General features: G+C 37.6%; 1 protein-coding gene across 2 annotated transcripts in view; it reads left to right on the forward strand.

The window, feature by feature from the left end:
- The window catches only part of Hprt1 (hypoxanthine phosphoribosyltransferase 1), a 31975-nt gene that overhangs the window by 5670 nt on the left and 3476 nt on the right, over nucleotides 1-22829 (forward strand). For both annotated transcript variants that reach the window (NM_012583.2, XM_039099447.2), the window contains exons 2-6: nucleotides 3964-4070; nucleotides 6627-6810; nucleotides 12640-12705; nucleotides 17530-17547; nucleotides 21101-21183. In NM_012583.2, coding sequence (NP_036715.1) covers nucleotides 3964-4070; nucleotides 6627-6810; nucleotides 12640-12705; nucleotides 17530-17547; nucleotides 21101-21183 — 458 coding nt within the window. The remainder of the gene's footprint in view (nucleotides 1-3963; nucleotides 4071-6626; nucleotides 6811-12639; nucleotides 12706-17529; nucleotides 17548-21100; nucleotides 21184-22829) is intronic.

A 22829-nucleotide genomic window follows, 5' to 3' on the forward strand; every position in this document is an offset into this window, starting at 1 on the left:
GGACTGCCAAAATAACTAAAATTTAAATAATCTGTTTTTAATAGGAATTCATACACTTCAAATTGCTTTGAAACTACCTTCAGTTTTTTCTTGCTGTTCAGTGTCAACATATCAATTATACTACTGTGCATATTACTAAAGGGAAAGATTATGTTTTTTTAAAATTCATATACAGTATGGTAGTTACGGGGGCCTCCTAGCCTAGAGTGGTTATAATTTATTCCTGGGCGGAATAGTCCTACCTTATTTTAATTTTTCTGATAGCTTTAACCCTTAGAAAGGAGAAAAACACTCTATACAACTTATAAGTTAAAAATTAGAAGATGAACATAGTACTATTTTAAGTTGTTTTCACATTTAGGAGTATCTATCACTAAATTATAATTTTTAAATCATATTAAGACGTAAAATAAATTATCTTGAGGATAGCCTATTATCTGTTTTAATGTTTTTGAAGAATTTTAATATATTTGAATTAAGTTAGTGTCTCACTATGTATCCAAGGCTGGCCTCAGAGTTGGTAGTCTTCTGTCTCAGACTTCTGAATGCTGAGATTATAGGTATATGCCAACACGCCCAGCACAAATCCCTATTATAAATTAATGCATATTTGTATTAATGGCAGTCACATGAAAATTCTTGTGGTTTCCACATAAAATTTCTTGTTACACAGGTACATTATCAGAAATAATATAAAAAGGGGAAATGAACTTAAGCTATGATCAGCTCATTGTATACAATTCAGATTATGTAAGCCTTTGTAGTAAAATAACATTGTTCATTGGCCCAAGCAAGACTCCATTAAATGGAGGTGGGACTCACTTGGGAGGCAGGGGGAGAAGGTTGGCTTCAATCATTCTCAGCCTCATAGTGAGTTCAAAGCCAGCCTGAGCTCATGGGACTGTCTCAAAAAAGAAAACTATTATGAATTAAGAGTTGGATAACAAGCCAGTTGTGGTGGAACATACTTCTAATCCCAGCAAGGACAGGGAGAGTTCCAAACCAGCCAGTGATGAAACAGGAAAGGGTGTGTGTGTGAGAATAATAGAAAATTGTTGTGTATTTTAGGAATAGTAATCAGCATGTTCAAAGTTTTAGAATGGACAGAAATTGCTAGGTGTGACCTTCACATACACACATTCAAACCCATGTAAATACACACACACACACACACACACAAGCATCTAATATGAAGAGTTGTAACACTATTTTTGCTTTTTGGGGAAGAATTGTATCATTGTGGCTTTAATAAATTGGGTATGATGGTTCATACTTGTAAACCCCATCATATGGGTAGCCACAGCAGGAAGATTGCCCCAGGTTTGAGGATGGCTTGGTCTATATCATGAGATTCAGGTTAGGGTGGACTACAGAGCCAAGACTATCTGAAATCAGAAACAAAATTTTTACTGTTAAAATAACAATATAAATATCTCAGAACAAAACGAAAATTCTCAAACATGAATCTGTTTTAATTAGAAATCAAGACTTTTGCATTGGTGAATAGTTTGGTGTGATGACAGAAATAGAATTTCTATTTTTGAGTAATTCCTGATTATCTGTTTGAATTCTTAGGCTACATGACTGAGAGTTGGGTGCACATCTGTAATCCCAGCACGCAAGAAGCAGAGAGAAGATGATAGCAAGTGTGAGGCCAGTCTAGTCTCTATATCTAGGTCCAGCACAGATAGAGTTACATAATAAGACCCTGTTTCAACACACATAAAAAGACTGGGATGAACTTGGCAGAGTTCATATGGGGTTTAATTGAAATAGTCTTTGAAGTTCTTGGGTAGTTACCTGTAGAACCTGTAGTCAGGCACTGAGCCATTTTGGTAGGTGCAGTAGTATGATGAAACCTGGGTGTGATATGCCACAACAGAAACAGCGAGTGAGCCGGTGGAGCTTGTGAGTATGCCTCAGGAAAGTCCGTGTGGTATACTAATCTTGATTCTAAGGTACTTTGAAATGATCCGAGTTTATTTTTGTTAGATTATAGTACATACATTCTCATGAGCCTGGCATGAATGTTTTTTTCTTATAAAATTGCCAGTCTGTCATCTTTCCTCAAAACATAAACTAAAATTTCCTTAATAAAGCTTACAGGGGCTGGAGGGATAGCTCAGCAGTTAAGAGCACTGACTGCTCTTCCAGAGGTCCTGAGTTCAATTCCCAGCAACCACATGGTGGCTCACAACCATCTGTTAATGGGATCTGATGCCCTCTTGTGTGTATGAAGAGAGTGCCAGTGTACGCACATAAAAAAATAAAAATAAATAAATCAATAAATAAATAAATATGAGTGAACACAGAACCTTTTTTTAAGAAAACTTACAAAACTGCTTTTTTTTATAAAATACTCTTTGAATGTTCCTTTATATGATACAAATGTCCAATTTCTATTTTTGCTAGTAAATGTATTTTATTTTATTTTTTTTTTTAATTTTTTTCGGAGCTGGGGACCGAACCCAGGGCCTTGCACTTGCTAGGCAAGCGCTCTACCACTGAGCTAAATCCCCAACCCAGTAAATGTATTTTAATGTAAATATTATGTGAATTTTTTGTTTTTTTATAATTTTATCTATTTCATTATTATATATGTAAGTACACTATAGCTGTCTTCACACACACCACAAGAGGGCATCGGATTTCATTACAGATGGTTGTGATGGAGTGCTTGCCTAGTATGCATGAAACCCTGGGTTTGACACTGAACACTAGGTAAACTGGGCTGTGATAACTCATGTTCATAGTCCAAATGCTCAAGAGGGAGAAACCAAAGGTTCACGCGTAGAAGGTCAACTGCACAGTGAGTTTGAGCCCAGTTTGGATCCATGAGAGAGACCCCACCCACGTCCTGCACTATCTCACTATAACATTTACTGTCAAAGATAATGGCTTTTATGATTTACAGTTTGGGGATATTTTTAAAGACAGGGTCTTTGTAGCCTCTAGCTAGCTAGCCTGGGATTTACTTAGTAACACCTGCTGGCCTCATTCAGGAACTTCTACCTCAGTTTCCCAAGGACTGGGTTAATAGGGATGTGCCGCTTTAGCTGTTAAATGAATTTACTGTACTTTTTTCTGTGTGTACAGGTACATGTATATTTATAAAACTATCATACTATATTTTCTCCACCAAGGTACCATATCATTAATACTATTAAATATTTTGTATGCTGGGCTCTGGACATACTAATATAACCAATATGGTACAATGCAAAACAGTTTTGGAGTATCTTCTGTGAAGTTATTGTATTAGATTGTAATCATCTCAGACTTTTAACTTTGAGTTTTTGAAGGATCAGTTTTTTGGTGACCTGCACACACACACACACACACACACACACACAACAGATAACATAATCTAGGGGATCAAGGAGATGGCTCAGTCTATAAAGTGCCGGCCATGTCATCTTCAGGACCTGAAGTTGGAACCCCAGCACAGAGAAGGCAGAGACAGGAAGATCCCTTCGCTTCCTGGCCAACTAGACTAGCAAAATTGGTTGACCAGGTTCAATGAGAGACCCAGTCATAAAACATAAGTAAAATTTTTAGACCCAGTTTCAATCTCTGAACTCTCTCTATATATGTCACGTTTGTCATACCTCAGTTTTTTCTCTTTTTCTCTTTGTGACCCAAAGGGAATTCTGTGTCATCCCCCGCCCCCGGAGCTGGGGACCGAACCCAGGGCCTTGCGCTTGCTAAGCAAGCGCTCCACGGCTGAGCTAAATCTCCAACCCCTGTGTCATGTTTTACTTCTCATTCTTGACCCTTTTCAGCAATAAGACACATGGTTTTCTTAGAGAAGTATAATTTATTACAAAAACGGTAAAATTTAACTGCTCTAAATACCCCCTCATACCTAAATTCCTCTGGTAAACTAAGACTTATTATTTAAGTTGAATTAAATGTGGATATCTTATAATGCTTTGTTTTGAAACAGCTGTCTTTCTTTTGCAGATTAGTGATGATGAACCAGGTTATGACCTAGATTTATTTTGCATACCTAATCATTATGCTGAAGATTTGGAAAAGGTGTTTATTCCTCATGGACTGATTATGGACAGGTTAGTAAGACCTTGATTGAAGTTATTTTTAGAGGGGTGTGGGGGGGCATATGTGATATATATGTGAAGTGCATGCATGTATATGGAATCCAGAGAAGGACATTAGGTATCCTAGTCTCTTGCTCTCTTATTCCCTTGAATCAGTGTCTCTCATTGAACCTGGAGCATACATACTGATATGGGTAGGCTGTCTGCCTGGCTAACAAGGCCCAGGGATCTGCTTGTATCTGGCCCCGCAGTGCTGAAGTTACAAGCAGGTGCAGCCACACCTGGTTTTTATATGGGTGCTGGGGGATCTAAACCTAGGGCCTGATGCTTGCACAAGTGCTCTCACACGCCAAGCCATCTTTCCAGCCAAGAGGGTTTTAATTCTAACTTAGCAATTGTTAAGTAGTTGATATTTGAATATATAAGCTAAGCCAATTTATTAATGAATACAAGTTTTCTATTTTTTTACTTGTACATATGAGTTCCTACATGTATGTATGTGAAGCATATGCATTCCAGGATGCCAGAAGTCTGGTGGATTCCCTGGAACAGGAGTTACAGATCATTGTGGACCACTGTATGGGTGCTGGGAACTGAACTTAGGTCCTCTGCAAAAACAGGGAGTGCTCTTAACTGATGAACTGTCTTTCCAGCCCCAATGTTTTCTATTTTTAAAGTCCTTTCCTCACAAACACACACACACAGCAGGAAGCCTTACTAGTTAATCACCCAGTTTTAGACATAAATAGTGGGAATCCATAGTAAATAAATCAACCTTTTTGAAGGAAGGTTAGAAGATGATTATTCTGTTTTCTCAGCTTACTGTACATATTTTCTACCTAGACAATACCAATTCACATACACTGTAAGTAAAGTATGCACACACACACAGGCATGCAAGTTACATACTGGGTCATATACTACTAAAATGTATGGACTTCTTAATATTTACATCTAGAGCTGTCATTTATCTTTTAAAAATTACTTTACTTTGTTTTTTTTTTTTTTTTTTATTAACTTGAGTATTTCTTATATACATTTCGAGTGTTATTTAAAAATTACTTTACAGTTGATGTAGCTGTGTGTGTGTGTGTGTGTGTGTGTGTGTGTGTGTGTGTGTGTGTGTGTGAAGCATTTGCTCTTTGAGATAGGATCTCACTGTTTAGCTCAGTCTGGCTTGAAACTTTCAGACTGGCCTCAACTCAGCAGTCCTCCAAACGGCCTCTCATAGGTATGTGTACCATACTCAACCCTACATGCTACTTTGTTTTTAATTGTCCTAAAGAGCTTAGATTGACTTCTAAGTCAATGTGTAGCTAAGGATGGTCTGAACTTTGATCCTACAGCTTCAACTCCTGGTGTGCCATCATGCCCAATTTGCAGTTGTGAGAGTAGAACTCAAGACCTCCTGTGTGTACTAGGCATGTACTATACCAGCTGAGCTCCATCCTAGCTCTGCTACATTTATTTTAAAGATTATAGGCTACTATATTCACAAATGTGCCATAACTGATTTAACCCTGTACTATTGATAGGCACTTAAGATCTCCATTATTTTCGTTGGAGAGATGGCTCAATGGTTAAGAGCACTAACTGTTCTTCCAGAGGTCCTGAGTTCAATTCCCAGCAACCACATGGTGGTTCACAGCCATCTGTAATGAGATCTGATGCCCTCTTCTGATGTGTCTGAAGACATATATAAGGTCTATATATAAGGTCTACTCGTTATAATAATATAAATAAATAAATAAAATAATAAAATAAAAAAGGTCTATTCATTATAATAAATCTTAAGATCTCCAATATTTTGTACTTAGTAGAGTTATATTAGAGGGAATAAATCTTAAATACACACTTTTACACTTGCTTAGCTTTAGGCAAGTAAAAATTACTAGCCAAGGAAACGGTATTTATTGGATGTTTCTATACTGACAAAAATCATCCTCCAAAAGTTATATCATTTTGTACTTCAGGGGTATGTGAGAGTTCGTTTGTCTTTAGGCTCTTCTAATATTATATATTAGAGAACAACTAACCAATATTTGCCAATCTAGTAAGCTTTGAAAATTACATCTTTTTATTTCTATCTTAAATTTTATATTATAGTGTACTTGTCTTGTTTCCTCTCCTCTCCTCTCTTCTCTGGCAGGATCTTGTTATGTAGCCCTAAGTGATCTAGTACTCTGTAGTCCAGGCTGTCTTTCAACTCATGGCATCATGCTTAGCATATTTCCTGTTTTAAAGGTATCCAGTTTTCACTTTGGTTGAGCTGCTGTCTGTATTGGTGTATATCTCTAATCTCCGCACATGGAAATAGAGACAAGGATTATGATTTAGAGTCCAGCCTGGGCTATTTAAAGGAATTCTCTTTAACCGCCCCCCCCATACCCCAAAAATCTTACCTTTGGTATATGAAAAATAAAGTCTTCACTTTTGCAAAAAATTGCTTAATGAATCAAGAATTGCCTTCATGGAGACAGGATGTGTCCTGTAGAAGTTTAATGCTTAAGAGGTATTTGTTATAAAACAAATATTCAGAATCTTTAATTTCTGATTTTATTTCTGCAGGACTGAAAGACTTGCTCGAGATGTCATGAAGGAGATGGGAGGCCATCACATTGTGGCCCTCTGTGTGCTGAAGGGGGGCTATAAGTTCTTTGCTGACCTGCTGGATTACATTAAAGCGCTGAATAGAAATAGTGATAGGTCCATTCCTATGACTGTAGATTTTATCAGACTGAAGAGCTACTGTGTAAGTATAATTAACTTACAATTTTTTAAAAAAGGACTATTCTAGTTGTATCTATATTTTTTTCTTTGAAGTTCTCTAAACTATACTGTAATCATCTTACTTGATGATGGTGCAATTACTATTATTATATATTAATTTTCTGTGCTGGAGTGGAACCCAGGGCCTAAGTATTATAAAATTGAGCTTCATCCCAGTCTTTTTTTTAAAGACTTATGTATTTATTTATTATATATAAGTACAATTTCACTGTCTTCAGACACACCAGAAGAGGACATCAGATCCCATTACAGATGGTTGTGAGCCATCATGTGGTTGCTGGGAATTGAACTCAGGACCTCTGGAAGAACAGTCAGTACTCTTAACCACTGAGCCATCTCTAGCCCATCCCAATTGTTTTTTAAAATTTTAGTTGAGACCCTTTCCACTAACTTGCTCAGACCATCCTTGAACTCATTACAGAGGCTCGTCTGGAAATGTCAGTTATCTCGCCTCAGCTTCTCAAGTAGCTGGGATTGCTGGCAGGTGCTACCACTTCTGGCCCTGATTGTTGTTGTCGCTATTATTATTATCATTAATTCATTGATACTTTACATCACAACACAGAATACTAATCACTGTAGTTCATGACCAACATAAAAGTTGTACATGTTTCTGTTGTCTTATTTTGATCTGAACTTTGATTTGTTTCCTGACACTGCTCAGGCTAATCTCAAACTGCGTGGCTCAGACAGTCCTTTTCTCTTAGGACTGGGAGTATAGGCAGCACTGCACACAGCTGTTCTCATGTTTCAGAAACATAAGTGCTAAGAATTGCTATTGAGTGGAGTGGAGAGATGAGATGGCTCAGCAGTCACAAGCACTTGTAGAGGACTGGGGTTTGGTTACTAGCACCCCAAAAGATGGCTCACAATTATCTGTAGCTCCAGTTCCAGATGATCTGTGTAGTAAAGCTCCATGCATATAAGCATGCAGGAAAAACTGCTAAACATAAAATAAAAATATTTCAGTCTTAAGAGAATTATAGTACCTCAATAGTCAAAAGCGGCACTGGCTGCTCTTCAGAGGACACAGGTTCAATTCCTAGCACCTATGTAGTGGATCACAGTGCTCTGTACCTCCGGTCCTAGGGATCTGACACCCTCTTCTGGCCTCTGAAGGCACCAGCCTCTCAAATGGGGAACAAACATGCAACAGAAATATCCATACACAGAATTTTTTTTTAAAAAGAATTGCTATTGAGACTTGGTGTTTTCTCCACTGTATATGATGGTGGCAAATCTCACCGGAGATAAATTGCTTTGAGAGGAATTCTGAGTTGTCTAAGCAAAGCCTTATTAACATTGCGATTATTTCTCAGAAAACAGGAAATACTTTTGACTTGGGGCCCCTTTACCTTTGCTAGAGTCTGAAATGACTGAGCATTGACAGTATGATGAAAGAAAAGAAATGTCATCTTCCTTTCCTTTTTTGACTATGTAGTCCCGACTGTCCTGGAACTCACTATGTAGACCAGGCTGGCTTTGAACTCAGCCCCCTGCCTCCTGAGTGCTGGGATTAAAGGAGTATACCTTCACTGCTTGGCTAAAATATGTATTTGTTTTAAAAGTAAAAGTGCAGAAAACTATAGAGAAAAAGTTTAAATCATTCCACAGTGTACTTTAAAAAAATAGATGCAATTTTATTTGATGTTTTTGAGGGTTTTTTTTGTGTATGTGAGTATGTGGACCATATGAGTGCCTCATGTCTGCAGAGGCCAGAAGACATGGGATCATTGGAGTTTCAGATGTTTGTGAGTTGCCATGTGGGTGCTGAGAACCAAGCCTGGGTACTCTACAAGACAGTACGTACTTTTAAGCATTGGGCCATCTCTCTAGCTCCCGTGAGCACTTTTTATTTTGAATATTGAAAGAGTTTTCGCATTCTGTACATGTACTCATACTACTTAGAGCTTATATAATCAGTGTTAGCTCAGGTAGTTTTTAACTACCTAGGGTTTCCAGATATCTATTTTATTAATAAAATCAATACCACTGCATTTGCCTGCTGTTAAGAAAGAAACTACCTCTCTAGTTACATGGTGCCATGAATTATGTTTTCAGATAAACATAAACGTTCATAAAGTATGAACGTGCGTGTTCAAACAGTGAAATACAGTGTTATATATTTGGTGACATTTTTCTGTTCCCAGCACTCTGCTACCACAAATAAGTTCCATTTTGAGTTTTATTTCAGTTTTATAAAATTCTAAAATAGTTGAATAAAAAAATTAGACCTTACGAGGAAAGTTTGTCAGTAAACAAGTAATGTTTTGAGTTTTATTTTTAAATTTGTAATTATTTTGAGTGTTGGATGAATCTAAGGTCTTAAGTATGCTAAGCAAATATGCTCTAATCCCCAAGCTCTTGTTGCTATTTAGAGATTGTCAGAAGTGCCAGTGATGGAAAAATAGGAATAAAACTTCTTTCCTGTCAGCCCCATTTTCCCCATCTGGATTCAGAGAGGTAGACAAAGTAGAAACAAACATTGAGGCTGTATTTATAGAAACCTGAGCTTCTGGGGAAAATATATATGCAATGAATGTTTGCCTGTATACATGTCTGTGTACCACATGTGTGCTTGAAGTCCACAGAGGCCAGAATAGGGTGTCTGCCCCACCTAGAATTGCCAGGTATAGACAATTGAGAAGGGCTGTATGGATGCTGGGAATTTAACCATTGCTCTGGGCCACCTCTTCAGCCGCCTCTGGGAATTTTTGGTAACGGACAGTAGTGACACCTGAATGAAGGACACTTCAGCCTGATGGAGTAAAGAAAGGGAAAGAAAGAGAAGAGGAAATCTGGAGAGGAAGGACTGTCCTTTTCATTCCAATCACGGCTTCTTAGTTTACAGTAATAAACATGAGGCATGTGAGAGGCACCAAGTGACATTTGTGTTCAGACAGGGAGGTTGCTAGAGTTTTTCTGGCCACTCAGGTTAGGTAATTAATTTATGGATTACATTTGTAAACAGTGTAGGCACTTGCATAACAACTTTTGATGAACTTATTTATTAGCTTCCATTTAAAAGGAAGCTGTTTCCTAGAAAAAAGTTTCAGGTAAACATAAGCTGAAACACTTGAGGTTAATAGGTCTGTAGAAATTTGAACATCTTAGAGTGCCAGTGTTCTGTGTGCTTTGGGGTTCTGTTTCCTCTGGCCCTGTAGCAGTAGCCTTTGGATACCCGTTGAATTCTTAGATCTTAATTCCTTTTGTCTGCCCTTCCTTTGAAATGGGAAGGAATTGGTGCTGGACTGTAATACCACCTTTCTACAGCAGATGGCAGGATTTACCAGGGTTTGCCATTACTAGATAGCACTCAGCATAATTCCCTCTTTATTACTTTCAAGTTTTGTACAGTTCTTTTTCTTTTTTCTTTGTGCCATTAATCGGTTCTGTGTGTTTGAAATTCTGAGTTCTAGGTTGGACTAATACAAGAAATAATATGCAAAAATTAAAACGCCAATATTTAGGTTACAGCTTGGACTAGTAGTATATTTTTATTTTGCCCCCCCCCCCACACACACATGCTAGGTAAACATTTTATCAACTAAGCTATCATTTTTTTTTTAGAAAAATATTTTGAGATAGGGTTTTGTAAGGTAGCCCACAGTAATCTCCAACTGAAACCTGCTCCTCACCTTCAAAGTGCCCCCCCCATACTTCAAAATACCAAATAAAAATCGTTTGATAGGTAGTATATTGGTTTGCTACTTGGTGTTATTAACTCGTATTGATACATACAAGAATATATTCGATTAAAAAAAGAATATATTCAATTGTGTGATTCTTTTTAATAGTTTTTTTTTTTTTTTTTTTGGAGCTGGGGACCGAACCCAGGGCCTTGCGCTTGCTAGGCAAACGCTCTACCACTGAGCTAAATCCCCAACCCCCTAATAGTTTTTTAATAGTAGTATTTCTTTTGTGTATAATATTAATAGGCATTACTGTGTTTTTTCAAAAGATGTCATATTGCTTTCTGTAATCTAACCAGCAACTTGAGTATTTGTTTCTCCTCAATATATTATCAGGTTTAAGTGCTGTAAATGTGGATGCATGAACACAGTAGAATCACATGTAGGATTTGTCAGATTGCCATCATTTTATGTTATAGACTTTATAAATTGTTCAACATTTTCCAGCAGTTCTTTTTTTAAAAAAATTGTTTTGCTTTGTGTATATGTGTGAATGCCAGGATGCATGTATGCACACCATGTGAATGTCTGTTGCATTTGAGGCCACAAGAAGGGATCAGATCAGATCACCTGAAACTGGAGGTGTGGACAGTTGTGAGCTGCCGTGCGGGTGCTGGAAACTGAACTCAGGCCCTTTGCAAGATGAGCAAGTGCTAGTGATGGCTGATCTTTCTCTCCAGTCCCGTCCGGTGGGCTCTTACCTTGAAGAATAATATACCTTAGGAATGGTGGTTACAGAGCTTTTTAGTTGATGTCCGGGATTAGTTTTTTGCCAAGAATACAGGGGAAAAACATATATTCCTAGGGCCTAGAGAGATGGCTCAGCGGTTAAGAGCACTGTCTACTCTTCCAAAGGTCCTGAGTTCAATTTCCAGTAACCACATGGTGGCTCACAACCATCTATAATGAGATCTGATGCCCTCTTCTGGTGTGTCTGAGGACAGCTACAGTGTATCCATATACATAAAATAAATAAATTTCAAAATAAAATATATTCCTACATTTTCTTCTAATCCACTTATAGTTCTGTTTTTTACATTTAGATTTTATTCCATCTGGAATTTATTTTTGTGCATGGTGTGAGGTAGGAACCATGCTTTATTTTTTCCCAAATGGATAAGTAATTGACCGAACACCATTTGTTGAGTAATTCATCTCCTAATTACTGACTCAAAATATCATTGTCATATACTAAATTGTCATGTGTTTTTGGGTCTGTTTCTGGATTTTACTTGGTCCCTTGAACTTTTTGTCAGTCAGTGTGCTGGTTCTATACCAAGGGAGTTGCTGTAGCTTTTGGTATGCTTTGCTGTCCCAGTAGAGTAAGCCCAAGCTCTTTTAATCATCCATTTTAAACTCAGTTTTATCTTAATTCCAGCACATCCAAATTATAGCTATTTCCACCAACTGTAGTGAGTGTTAATCACTCTCCTTTGAAACCGCTGTAAGGTTTTCTGCTAATTTCTCTGAGAAGGAAATGAGAACCTAAGAAGTATGTTCTAATAGACTAGTATTCAGACCTGGTTTCTCAGACAGTTCTGAAAATGACCTGGATATGAGCAGGGTTGAATGTGATACGGACCACCTCCTACAACTTGTGTAAGTCACAGGAATGGTACAGGGCCAGAAGCAGACACCTGTCATGCTAATAAATTGTCCTTTGTGGTTGAGAAGCACCTGATTGATGATGAGTAGCTATAATATTCCCACTCAGAAATGGATATACTCTATTTTTAGGACTCTTCAGAGTATCAAATACTAGTATTGGCCAATTAAGATTTTTGTTTTTTGGTTTTTTTTTTTTTTTTCGGAGCTGGGGACCGAACCCAGGGCCTTGCACTCACTAGGCAAGCGCTCTACCACTGAGCTAAATCCCCAACCCCCGCCAATTAAGATTTTTAATTTGTACTAATCTCTATGTGAAATTTACCTAGTCATTCATTTCTAGAAACCTAATTCTTATAATTTATATAATTAAAAATACCATAATATTGTAACCATTAGATAGCTAACTTCTTAGATCTTATAGATGACATCTAATAATTTGAGATTCTTGTAAGCACACAAGAATATGCATATAAATGATTTTTTTTAACTAGAATGACCAGTCAACGGGGGACATAAAAGTTATTGGTGGAGATGATCTCTCAACTTTAACTGGAAAGGTATGTATCTTGAAGGGGAAAGAAAACATTTTTATACCAAGAATCAATTAGTAACTGCTTTCAACTACTCAGAGTTATTTTATTAATAAAAATAAGGAGGCATTGTTTAACTCTTAAAAGTACTTGATATAGATTAATGTTATAGATTAATGATATAGATTAATCTCCTGGATTTATAGCTAAATGACAGCAGAACATCACATTCCATATTGCTAATTACTGCTTTCTATAACACTTTGAAAATCTAACTTGTGATCCATCAGAAAATACGGCTGGGGAGGGGCAGTCTTTTTTTAAATAGATTCAAATATAGTTTCATTTTAAGGTGTGTGTGTGTGCTCACACAAGCGCGCACTTCTCTGTGTGTATGCCAGTTTGCGAACCTGGATATGCACACAGGCTAGAAGAGGTGTTAAATTCATCAAAGCTGAAGTTACAGGCATTACAGGATGCACCACTTGTTATATATATATGAGTGCTGTGATCTTAACTCCAGGCCTTATGATTCTTACCCATGAGCCCCCAGGCTTCCCCCCTTTGATATCCCTAAAAAGACAGAAAATTTGTATTGGGTTGTGGCTGGAAACATGAGTTGTAGAATCTGACAGTATTGATCAAAAACCTGACTCAGCCTTTCCTAACTCTGTGACATTGGGGAGGCATCCTCTGTGCCCCAGAGGTAGGTAGACCTAAGGTCTTAGTGGTGGCTACTGCAGAGTAAGAGGATTAAGTGCTTATTGGTAGAGTTCTTACCATATTAGAGTTTATATTAGTTTCTGATAAATAAATACTGTGAATAAATTGAAATATAATACTATGAGAGAAATCTGTAGAGTCTTGCTTTATTTTTTATTTTGTTACATTTTTAACATTGGTTTATTCCTATGTGCATGTGCCTGTGTGTGCATGTGTGTGTGCACATGTAGGAGGCAGGCATGAGTGTGTAGATGTCAGAGGACAATATACAGGAGTCAGTTCTCTCTACCATAAAGTTCAGGGGTGTGTTCACATCATCTGGCTTGGTGCTGAGTGCCTTTCCGCCCAATCCGTCTCACCAGCACTTGCTTGTTTTTCCTGAGACACAGCCTTACTTTGTAGCTCACACTGTCCTTGAACATCTCATATACAAATCAGGTTGGCTTCAGCCTCCCAAAAGCTAGGATTGCAAGCATGAGCCACCATACTAGACTGATATGTTTTCTAAGCTGCTAGTTATTTTTTACTTGTAGGCACTGTGCCATATATGTATTAATCTGGTAAATTTCACAGTAATCTAGTGAGGACAGTTAAATTTCCATTTTGCAGATCAGGAAATTAAGCAGTACACTTAGATTTTCAAAAACTGCATGGGATTATGAGATGTAAACAGCCTCAAAATCACACAAGCAGGAAGTGGAAGAGCATGCATGCTGGCGCCAAATTTTCTTCCCTGTAGCTTTTAGCTCTTAGTGCTCACTACTTCCTTACACAACTTACTCCTACTTACTATACTGAACATCTTTAGGGGAACTTTAACATAAAATACTTGTGAAATTCTGTAGTCCTGTATCAGGGTCATGCCAAACTAATGTTGCTATCAGCAGTGTTTAGAAACTAAGGGGAGAGATTGCAATCTGTTGGTTCTTTTTCTCTGCTGTCCATTTTGGTGTACAACTGCCAGACCTCCTTCCCTTTTGGCATGCTTTGTCCATATTTAGAAGCTATTTGAAATCTTCTATAATCAGTTTTTGGCCTAGACAGTTTTTGGCCTAGAAGTGGCCTAGCCTCAAGGCCTCCTGGGATTTAGTTGAACCTTGTCTTTTTCACCTAATGGCTCTGTCCCACTACACAGCTCTATGATCTTCAACAGATCTCTGCTTCTAAAATACCTTTTCATGATAGCCACAATAGATTCTCTTTATTGTGGAGAACATCAAGGAGTAAAATTTTAGTGAAGTTAAATCTTGGGGATGAGATTATGGGTTTATTTAAAACATTTTTTGTGGAAATTTATCTTATGTGTATTCAAGTACAGACATAATGCACACATTTTCCCATTAACACTTGAGAATGTAGTGTTTGAATCCAAAATTCACTTTTATTCAAACCCTTCCTCTTGCACTACTCTGTTTACTACCTTAGGCAGGTTATTTGATAACCAAGCCTCATTGCTTTCATTATTAAGTAATGAGTAGCAACTTGACAAAATAAACTGTGGTAGCAATTCTCAGCCTCTATAGTAGAACAATAGTCTAGTACAGTTTTGTATTGTAAAAATACTTAACCTCTGGACTTTGTTGGTTTGTATAAGATGGCTTATGCTAATAAAATCTATAGTGATGGGCCAGCAAGAAGGGTTGATGCAAGAAAACACCACTAAGACCTGATTTCTACATGTAATCTATGCTACAACCTCCCCAATGAAACATAAAGTAAATGCAAAGAATTAAAATATATACATATGTGCACAACAAAGTTTGTTTACTGTTAGATACAAGATTAGACCAGTAATTCATCTGTCCTAAAAGCCCATGCTTTACCACTCTATAATTTTATAATATTGCAGCAGTATAACTGCAGCTGTGAACCATTTATTGATGGGCTATGTTACCTTTCAGATGTTCAAGGCAGGGGCCAAAGTGTTGAGAAAAGGCATAGTGGATAAGGAAACAATTACTGATTCATGAGTTAACTGTTTTACTTTTGCTGAAGATTTACATTGTAGTATCTTATGTTTATGACTTTATGTGGCATTCATAGTTGCCCTATAAGGGACTCATTATCCCTTTTCCATAGAGAAAGATGTTGAAATTCAGTCATACAACTATTAGATGACAGAACCAGTATTTGAATAAAGAAATGTCTTAGTCCAGTTCTGTGTTTCTTACACTATACTAGTATTCATTTGAGTAGCTACATTGCTTTTTTCTCAGTATATTAATGCATATTCAGTTTACTTAGAATTTATATAAACCACATAATTAAAACATAGTCATGTTATTCATTTATTCCATAGTCTATGCCTCTAAAATGTCCCAAATTACAATATCTTGTTTTATTTTCTGTGCATATCCTGAGCTTTACTTTAAAGTGACCTTTTCCTGTCTATAGAATGGACTGCAGTTGTAGCTTGTTTGCCAGAAGTTCTGGGCTTAACCATGTCTGAATATTATTCCTAGACCTAGATACTCCTAGATACTGCCTTCTTTGATAAACTGCTCTAAAACATGGACATTAGAAGTTTTCTTGATTTTAATTTTTTTAATGCATAAGCTGTGATTCTCCAAATATTTTCATGCTCAATCACTAAACACATTTACCCACAACATATGTATTTATAAACTACATAAGTCTTTTGGTAGTAATTTATCTTTTAAAGTAAATTATATATTAATATAAAATATATATTATTTAAAGTAAATTATATATTAGTACAGACATACCAGGAGAGGGCATCAGCTATCATCACAGATGGTTGTGAGCCACCATGTGGTTGCTGCAGATTTGAACTCAGGATCTCTGGAAGAGCAGCCAGTGCTCTTAACCACTGAGCCATCTCTCCAGCCTGTAAAGTACTTAAAACTATAGGTTAAACAAAATGAAGTTTGTCTTTCATTACTTTGAATACATACAATACCAAGGCAATTTATAAAAGAAAGCATGTGATTTCAGAGGGTACGTCTATAATCATCCTGGAGGGTAGCCTAGTGGCAGGCAGGCAGCATAACACTGGAGCAGTAGCTGAGAGCTTACATGTTATGTACACATTAGATGTACAGAGTACCAGAGACTGTGGTGTGGGCTTTTGAAATGTCACTTTAGAAGCCCACTCCCAGTACATAACATCCTCCAACAAGGCCACACCTATTAATCCTTCTCAAAACAGTTCTACGAACAAGGTCCAAGCATTCCAATGTTAGAACCTATGGGGGAAATTTTTCAAACTACAAGGTGAGAAAGAATTTTGAATCTTCATGAACTCCAGTGAATGCTATGTATTCAACCTTGATAATCACTCCCTTAGAATAATAAAGAGGACATTGCAATTCTGATATTATGGTTGTTTGGCAGAGTGAATTGAGGAACTATAGACACAGTATAGAATAAATCTGTTCAGTGAGCATTGTGGGCATGTGAAATGTCACCTTGTTCCTCTAACTAGCATAAACACAGAAGGTGGGGCAGTGAGGAACCAGGCATGGGAAATCACAACTGTAATCTTAGTATTCAGTAGATTGAGGCAGGAATGGTGCTGCCAGTTTGAGGACAGCTTTGGCTACATTATGAGTTCTAAGTCAGCCTGGGCTACAGAGTAAAAGAGAAGAAGAGTGAGTTGGGATGGATTTAGGGTTTATGGTGGGAGTATTGGTATCTTTTCGCAGTTCCCCAAATAGGTGCACAACCAGGCTGGTTTTAGCTTGATGGGAAAATAAAAATTTTGCATTCTATATTATGTTAAATACATTATTTTTGAATATGTTTGTATAGATTACAGTTCTTGGAATATTAGAATCAATATGCATAAAGGCCAGCTGGTTCAAGTTCCTCAGTTTACATATGAGACACTGAGATCCAGAGAAATTTCACAAGTTGCCTAAGATCGTGCATTAAGGATTAAGAGCCTTTTATGAGAAATGAACACATGGGTCAAATCTGTATGAAAGATTTAATATTAAGGACTTCTGAGTTCTAATAGCCCACTTGTATTAAGAAGGATTCACTAATGAAAGTACTTATAAGTATGAATTGGGGTAATTTCTTAGAATTTGTTTTATGATTTCACTGATAATTGGAAATACTTATCTCACTTCATGTAAAAATTTTTATTTCTCCGTTTTCTTCTAGAACGTCTTGATTGTTGAAGTAAGTTCTACATTTACTTTTGATATACTGTTTACAGTTTTCTAAATTGGTATGTATATTAATAAAGGTAAGCCAGGGAGACCTGTGTTTTCTAACCCTAAGAGAAGCCAGGTACAGTAGGGCATGCCTGGAACACTCAGGAGGCTCATGAATTCCTGGGTTAGTCTGGGCTACATAGTGACTTTAAAGCAAAGCCAGAGAGAATCCTTATTTTATTTTAAAAACAAAACAAAACACAATTATTTTGTAAGCGATCTATTTTGCTGCTCATGAAAAAAGTTACACACTTCCTTTGTCAATTCTGATATTTCTTTTAAAACTAATCATACTATATGTATATAGAAAGGTGTATGTGATTTAGTGTGCTTATTTTATGGAATGTTATAAGAATTTTATCATTTTATCTAAAGTATCAAATATTCTTAGCAAGTAAGTAAAGGCTCAAACCATCATTGGCTATAGCCCATTGCTTTTCATCGCTATCCCGAAAGCCCAAAAGCATCAGCCAGGAGCCTACTTACTCAGAATCTTTGTGATGAACACCATCAATCTTTTTTTTTTGAGCAAACCTTGAGCTGATTCTGATGCATGCTAAGCTTCAAGAACCATTGATTTACTCAGAAATCACTTTCTCATTAAGGCCTTCTTTGGCTGTCCTACATAAATCTTACATTTCCATGTCTTCGATTTCCTTTTGCTTTTAGAACTCTTTTAAATCACTGTTTAACTTCCTACACACACACTTTATTTTTTGTCTGTGGCTTCCCTATTTCATATCTACCTGCCTAATTGAACTCTATACATACCCCTGTACATCATAGATTGTGATCTTCCTCCTACCTTGACTCTGTTCCTCAGTTCTTAAGTATTCCTTTTAATAGATTTTCAGTGTCGTTTCAGAATACATATCAACCTCATTCTCCATCATTTTTCATTCTTTATACTTTCTGCATTTCCAGGAGCATCATTTTTCTATCCCTTAGTAGTTGCTTTTCGTTTTTGTAATCTCTTGGTTCCTATTTTGCTTTTTGTCATTTATTTTTGTGCATTGCTTTGTTTATCTGAGTGTATATGTATGTGTGTGCAAGTATGCTTGCCTGTGCTTAACAACAGAAGCCAGGAGAGGATTTGTGCCCTGCTCTATTGTGCTGTCTGTCCTATGAGGCAGGGTCTCTCCCTGAACTTGGGCCTCACATTTTCTTACATAGACCAGAAGCTAGCAAACCCAAGCAGTCCTCCTGCTTCCTGCCTTCTCAGAGCTGGGTGTGATGGGAGCAGATTGCCTGGATTTTGTGTGAGTGCTGAGTGAGGTATAAACTCTAGCTACCATAGTTAACCACTGAGCCACCTCTCCGGCCCCCTTTTTTAACAAAAGAAATTTTATTCTTTGTTTTTGTGGGGTGCTAGGTGTGAAACCCAGAGCATGCTAAACAAGTGCTCTACCACCAGGCTTCACCCATAGTTCTTTGGTGTTTGTTTGCTTGTTTTGAGAGAGATAGATAAATATCTCAGGCTAGACTCTTACCTCCATCCCACCTGCCTTTACCTCTCAAGTCACGTCCTGGGATTGTAGGCATCTACCATCCTCCTTGTCCCTTCTTCCCCCTCTCTTTCCCTTATTCCATCCCTTCATCCTTTACCCCCTCCTTCCTTCTTTTCTTCTTTCAGCAGGATCTTGTCATACAGCTCAAGATGGGTATTTTCCTTCTATGAGACCTAGTCTTAGTGTGGCGTCATCTGTCCTGGGTCTCACTATGCAGACCTGGTGCCTCTTCCCTCCGAATGCTATCATTACAGTTGTAGGCCACCATGCCTGCCCTCCATGCTGGCTTTAAACTCTTAACCCTTCTGCCTTTTCACATGATGGAATTGCAGGTGTGTACCGCCATTGATCTGTTTGCATTTCTTTTCAAGATTCTCTTCTCTTTTTAATTGGTTCTTTTAAAATTTAGTACACTGCATCTTGTTTATGTTCCCTCCCTCTCCCTACTCCTCCCAGATCTGTCCTCCCTTCCCTACCTACCCAACTTTGTGTCTTTTTTTAACCTATCAATACAATTTGTGCTGCACATATACTCTTGGATGTGTGACCTTCACAAGAGAGTGGTCAACACACCAGGAGACATAGACTTAAAGAAAGCTGACTCCTCTATCCAAAGCTATCATCAATTAATTCCCTCACTCTGGGTAGGCATGATGTCCACTTCCCTCATTCCATGCTGGGAATTTTGTCTGTTATGATTCTGCACAGGTTTTGTGCATACATTCTCAACTGATGTCAATGTGCAACTGCTGTACTGTGTCAGAAAACATTGTTTCTTTATAGTTATCCCCCACCTTTGGCTTGACACAGAATGCACATGGAGGTCTATGAAACATCTTCATTTCCCTACAGAAAATCCAGTGTCCTTAGACATCATTTCTTTTTTCTTCCTTCCCCTTCGCCAGTTTCTAAGATTTGCTTTTTGAGGACATATACGAATGGAATTAGATAGTAGTTAATTGCCCTTTGTGTCTGGCTTCCGTCACATTTTTTTTGAAGATGGGGTCTCACTGTTTATGTCCTGCTGTACTGGAACTTGCTATGTAAACCAGGCTGTCCTTGAACCATGGCCAGTTTGTAAACACACACACCCAACAAATGTAATTTTTACAAAGTTCATGTAGGATGATGGCACTGTACAGTGTCTGGTGTGACTGCCAAGTGAGGGACACTGTTCTCTTTTTTATTTTTTTGGTTCTTTTTTTTTTTCGGAGCTGGGGACCGAACCCAGGGCCTTGCGCTTCCTAGGCAAGCGCTCTACCACTGAGCTAAATCCCCAACCCCGGTTCTCTTTTTTAAAAGAAAGATTTATTCATTTATTTATTAGATATGAATATACTGTAGCTGTTTTCAGACACACCAGAAGAGAGCATCAGATCTCATTATAGATGGTTGTGAGCCACCATGTGGTTGCTGGGAATTGAACTCAGGACTTCTGGAGGAACAGTCAGTGCTCTTAACCACTGAACCATCTCTCTGGCCCTAAATACATCTTTTTGTAAAAAGAGATAACACAAAGCAACGTTTCTTAGAGTATTAGAGTTTGGGATGTAAGAGTCTCTAGTCTCTAATTTACAAAGGAAAATCTAGTATACCCTGTACAGAATTAAGCATGGTAGTTAATGCCTGCAGCCCTACCTCTTAGGAGTCTAAAGCAGGAGGATCTTGAGTTTAAGGCCACCAGCCTGAGCTACATAGCTAGACCCTGTGTGAAATATAACAAAAAAAATGCATATGTGTGTGGTGTTTACATGTACACATTTCTGTTTACTGTTTTTGACCTTGTCACACCTATGAAATCTAGTTCTGGGATTGACATTCCCACTGCTTGCTTAGAACCAGATAGGCAGTAAGTTCCAGACTATCTTTGAATTGTGAGATTTTGTGATGCTGAAAATTGTGCCATAGAATACTAGAATATTGGGTTTGGTATTTACATTTGTAATAATGACTGACTTTAAAAATGTGCTCATTTTATTTACCATTAAATGTGTCTTTTCTTTTTAAAAGGATATAATTGACACTGGTAAAACAATGCAGACTTTGCTTTCCTTGGTCAAGCAGTACAGCCCCAAAATGGTTAAGGTTGCAAGGTATGTATGCCATTTTAAAGTAGGATGCTTTTGTGTGTTAATAAAGCTATTATAGTCAATTCCTTATATATGTATATGCACATATATATATGTATACACACACACACACATAAAATATACACACACACACGGAGTATATGTAAGGCCTTGGGTTCAGAACTACTTCAGATACTAACACTGCATCTTGTCTACGTTCCTTCCCTCTCCCTACTCCTCCCAGATCTGTCCTCCCTTCCCTACCTACCCAACTTTGTATTTTTTTTAACCTATCCAAACAATTGGTGCTGCACATACACTCTTGGATGTGTGACCTAGATATTTAAGTCCTTCATAAAGAATGTCAGAAGGGCTGGTGACATGGCACAGTGAGTAAAGTCATCTGTTGCCAAGCCTGACAGCCTGAGTTCGATCCCTAGGACCCATGTGGTAGAGAGAGAGAACTGACTCCCTCTGACCTCCATGTGTACTACACCCACACATAAATAAGTACAAATTTTTTTAATGATAAGAGTGTTTGCACAGACCCTAATGCATATTCTCCCATATACTATAACACTTATCACAGTGTTCATAGATATTTGTAGTATAGTTATTTAGAGTATTGTTTATTTATGTGTGTCATGTATGTATTATATGCAGGTGAGTACACACATTCATGTGCAGATAGGTGAAGACCAGGGCAGGACTCAATATCTTCAACTGCTGTTTACTCTATTGCCTGTGATGAGGTCTCTAACTGAGCTGTAAGCTCAAAGCTTTAGCCATGCAGGCTCATTGGTGACTTTTTTTTTTTTTTTGCATCCATCTCCAACCCCAGCGCTGAGGTCATAAGCACATACAGCCATGGCCAACTTTCTCTATGAACATTTGGAGTCCAACTCAAGAGCTTGTGCTTGCAGACCAAATACTCTTATCCACTGAGTCACCTCCCCAATGCCTACAATGTCTCGTCTTGATCCACGAGGTTTTCGAAATGGAACTCTCACATGCACAGAGTTCAATAACAATTGGTATTGCAGCACGTCACTTATATCACACTTGTTCTGAGTACCATGGCAGATGATCTAAGGTCCCCTTGTGAATTTGAAAGAAGTCATACCAAAGGTAGTAACAAGTGGTGGACCCTAACATCTGGATCTCATGGATTGGAGTGGTGAATAAGGCTTCCTATTTTGTGTTGTCACTGAAATTTTACCACACTTGCTTCCTTTTTCTGAAGTCTCACAGCTTGCAGTGTCTGGATATTTGGCTTTTGCTTTCATAGTTCTTTTCTGTTTGTATCCTTCCTTATAGCTTGATTCTATAAGCGTTATCTTATAGATGAGGATACTGAAGCCTAGGGAATTGCTCACAGACGCAGAGCTAATAAGTTATAGAGAGAAGATTCGAACATAGGGAACCTGGCCCAGTTGATGCTTCTGCTATTTTAAATTGGATTTTGTTGTTAAAAGTAACATTTTTTATTTTGTTGTTTTTTGCTTTATTTTTACTTTTATAGTTTCATTTTTATTTTAAAATCTTTGACTAATCTGTGCTTTTTGTATAGAGGAAAGCTCAGGTCTTTTTGGTCAATTAGTTGGTTCTTAATTTTAAAAAAATTACACTTATTTATTGTGGAAGGAATGTAGGCACGTGCCACTTGCACT

This window comes from Rattus norvegicus, chromosome X, assembly GCF_036323735.1.
Source record: "Rattus norvegicus strain BN/NHsdMcwi chromosome X, GRCr8, whole genome shotgun sequence".
Lineage (NCBI taxonomy): Eukaryota > Metazoa > Chordata > Mammalia > Rodentia > Muridae > Rattus > Rattus norvegicus.